A 2,810-nucleotide genomic window follows, 5' to 3' on the forward strand; every position below is an offset into this window, starting at 1 on the left:
TAAACCTTGGATTGACCGAAGATTAAAACGTCGGATTAGACAGAAGCAAAACTAGTACAGAAAGATGAAGAGAATGAAGTCAGATAAAGCACGCTCAAAGTTCCAAAAATTGAAAATGGAAGTACAAAAAGAATGCCGGAAAACACACATCGGCCACGTATCAAATCGTATTAATGGAGACAACAAAACAGACAACTTTTTGGATACATTAAGACGAAATCGAAGGGCAGAAACAACACCATTGCCGAATTGAAAGACAAGCACGGAACTTACCATCGAGACGCTTTTAAAAAGGCAAATATCCTCAATGAACAATTTTGCTTGTCTCTTCGCGAGATTCACACACGATCTACCTAATGACATTAAACAACAAAGTGACATTATGAATCAGAAAATGGCTGACATCCATGTGAACGTAAAGGGCGTAACAACGTTACTCAAAGGCTTAAATACCCTAAAAGACTGGACCAGATGGAATTCCAGCACTTGACTTGACTTGACTTGACTTAGATGCCTTTCGCGTCTCGACCGAAAGATCGGGTCGCCTTGGCTGTTTCCAGTATTTCCTGTGTGAGGTGTCTCCAATATTGCCGGTCCTCTGCTAGGGTTCTCAGATTTTCAAGGTCCCCTGCGTTATGAGACTAATGCTTTGTCCAAGTGTTGTGAGGTTTTTGTTTAGGATCACGGGGAGTGTTGTGATCGGTCTTCCTCTGAAAAGGTTACCGTGTTTTTGGAAGTATCCAGCACGACTTCTCAAAAGCTGTGCAGGTGAGATTGCCCCATACTATCCCTTATATTCCAATCTTCACTAGACCAAGGAGCTGTGCCAAATGATTGGAAGCAGGCTGACATCGTCCCAACATTCCAGAAAGGAGACAAAACGTTACCAGAAAACTATCGTCCAATCTCACTGACATCGTGAGTTGCAAAATTTTTAGAGCACATTGTATACAGCTCAATTGCCACCTGTAAGAAAACAACATCCTCAACACTGATCTCGAGATCGACGATCATGTGAAACACAGCTGCTATCATCAACCTCCTTTGACTTTTTGTAAACACCAGAGAATCGAGGACAGATAGATGCAATCCTATTGGACTTCTCAAAAGCTTTCGACAAAGTCCATCACAGAAGTCGCTTCTTAAAGTCAAACACTAAGGCACGTTGCTCGGGCTACTCCTCTTTCTCATCTACAATGACATGCCAGAAATTGTTCGCAGATGACAGCCTTTTGTACAGAGAAATAAAAAAATGGGGACGATTATGTCATACTACAGCAAGATCTTAATAAATTACAGAACTGGGAGGCAAGATGGAAAATTAAAGTCCATCTCCAAAACTGTCATGTCCTCAAGGTGACAAACAAAAAGCAAAACATAACCGACTCCTACTATGAAATCCATCCCTACAACGTGTGGAGAATGCAAAGTACCTCCGCGTGCCCCTGGACAGTAGTATGAAGTGGAAGAAGCATATTGCCAACACAGCTACAAAGGCAAATAGAACCATGGCTTTCCTCAACAAATCCGCCACTGCCACCATTCTGTGAAAAAAAGAAATTAATGCAATGAAGCACGTGTCAGCCCCATACTGGAATATATTAGCTCAGTGTGGGACCCACACACATCACAAGAAACAATGAGCTAGAAAAAGACCAACGTCGGGCGGCCAGTTTTGTCAATGGAAACTATGATTTGGATATGAGCGTAACTCAGCTCATAAACGATCTCCCTTCATCCCTTATCCTCGGAGTGTGAATTCTTTTGTCTTTCGTCCATTTAAAACAAAGACATCGGGTCACTTATTACTAGCTATTGGGTGTGAATTGGTTTGAAAGCGATAGAGTTCAGAGTTCCCATTCAATACTCTATGATTCGTTGTGCGGCAAGGGTCTTGTAGTAGTAGTAGTAGTAGTAGTAGTAGTAGTAGTAGTAGTAGTAGTAGTAGTAGTAGTAGTAGTAGTAGTAGTAGTGGTGGTATTAGTAGTATTACTGCGGAAATGCTCAAAGCCGATGACAAATTTACCCTGGAATACTGAGAAACTCCCAGCTGAGCGGATTACAGGTCTTATAGTAACACTTCTGATTAAGGGCAATCTTTCTGAATGCGGATTTTGTAGGGGAATAATGTTCCTCTCAATCACAAGCAAAGTCTTCAGCAGGATACTCCTAAACCGCATGTATCCAAATATAGAACCACATTTAAGAAAAGAACAGGCAGTCTTTTGGAAAGGACAGTCTAGCTCCGACCATATTTTCTCACTAAGGAAAATCATTGAACAGATTGATGAATGGAACGAAACTTTATATGCAAATTTCTTACACTTTGAAGAAGCATTTGACAGCATTCATGCCCATGCACTATGGAACATGAGACACTACGGCTTGCCCCAAAAGATAGTTAAAACATTGTATAAATGCTATATACTGATTTCAAGGCAAGAGTAATTTGCAAACAAGGACTCTCAGAAGATTTTCAAATAGACTCGTGTACTCCATGACTGTGTGTTTTCCCCATTTCTCTTCCTGAAAGAATGATGAATGGGACCAAAACAGGAATCGGATGGAATTTTTCAGAGATGTTGGAAGATCTGGATTATGCAGATGACACTTTTCTCTTGTCACAAAAATTTCAGGACATGGAAAGAGAAACACATAAGATCAACCGCAATGCCCTGAAAATAGGCTTAAAGATAAATATAGCCAAAACAAAAACAATGAGAATAAATGCAAAACAAAAAGTACCCATCAAATTATTGAGAGATGAGATAAAAATCGTGGACGAATGTTGCTATCTTGGAGCAAAAATA

At 40.4% G+C, this 2,810-nt stretch overlaps 1 protein-coding gene across 1 annotated transcript; it reads left to right on the plus strand.

Annotated features, from left to right (window-relative positions):
• Positions 1 to 2,013: 2,013 nt before the first annotated feature.
• Positions 2,014 to 2,448, plus strand: LOC144975826 (uncharacterized). The gene has a single exon (XM_078920017.1). It carries the CDS (start codon positions 2,014 to 2,016, stop codon positions 2,446 to 2,448), a length of 435 nt encoding a protein of 144 aa, XP_078776143.1.
• The last annotated feature ends 362 nt before the right edge of the window (positions 2,449 to 2,810 follow it).

This window comes from Berghia stephanieae, chromosome 6 (genome assembly GCF_034508935.2).
Source record: "Berghia stephanieae isolate SIO BIC M18660-M18661 chromosome 6, UCSD_Bste_1.3, whole genome shotgun sequence".
NCBI classification, from domain to species: domain Eukaryota; kingdom Metazoa; phylum Mollusca; class Gastropoda; order Nudibranchia; family Aeolidiidae; genus Berghia; species Berghia stephanieae.

Coding starts and splice junctions, on each gene's coding strand:
- LOC144975826 (XM_078920017.1), top strand. CDS start 2,014: ATGACAAATTTACCCTGGAATACTGAGAAACTCCCAGCTGAGCGGATT.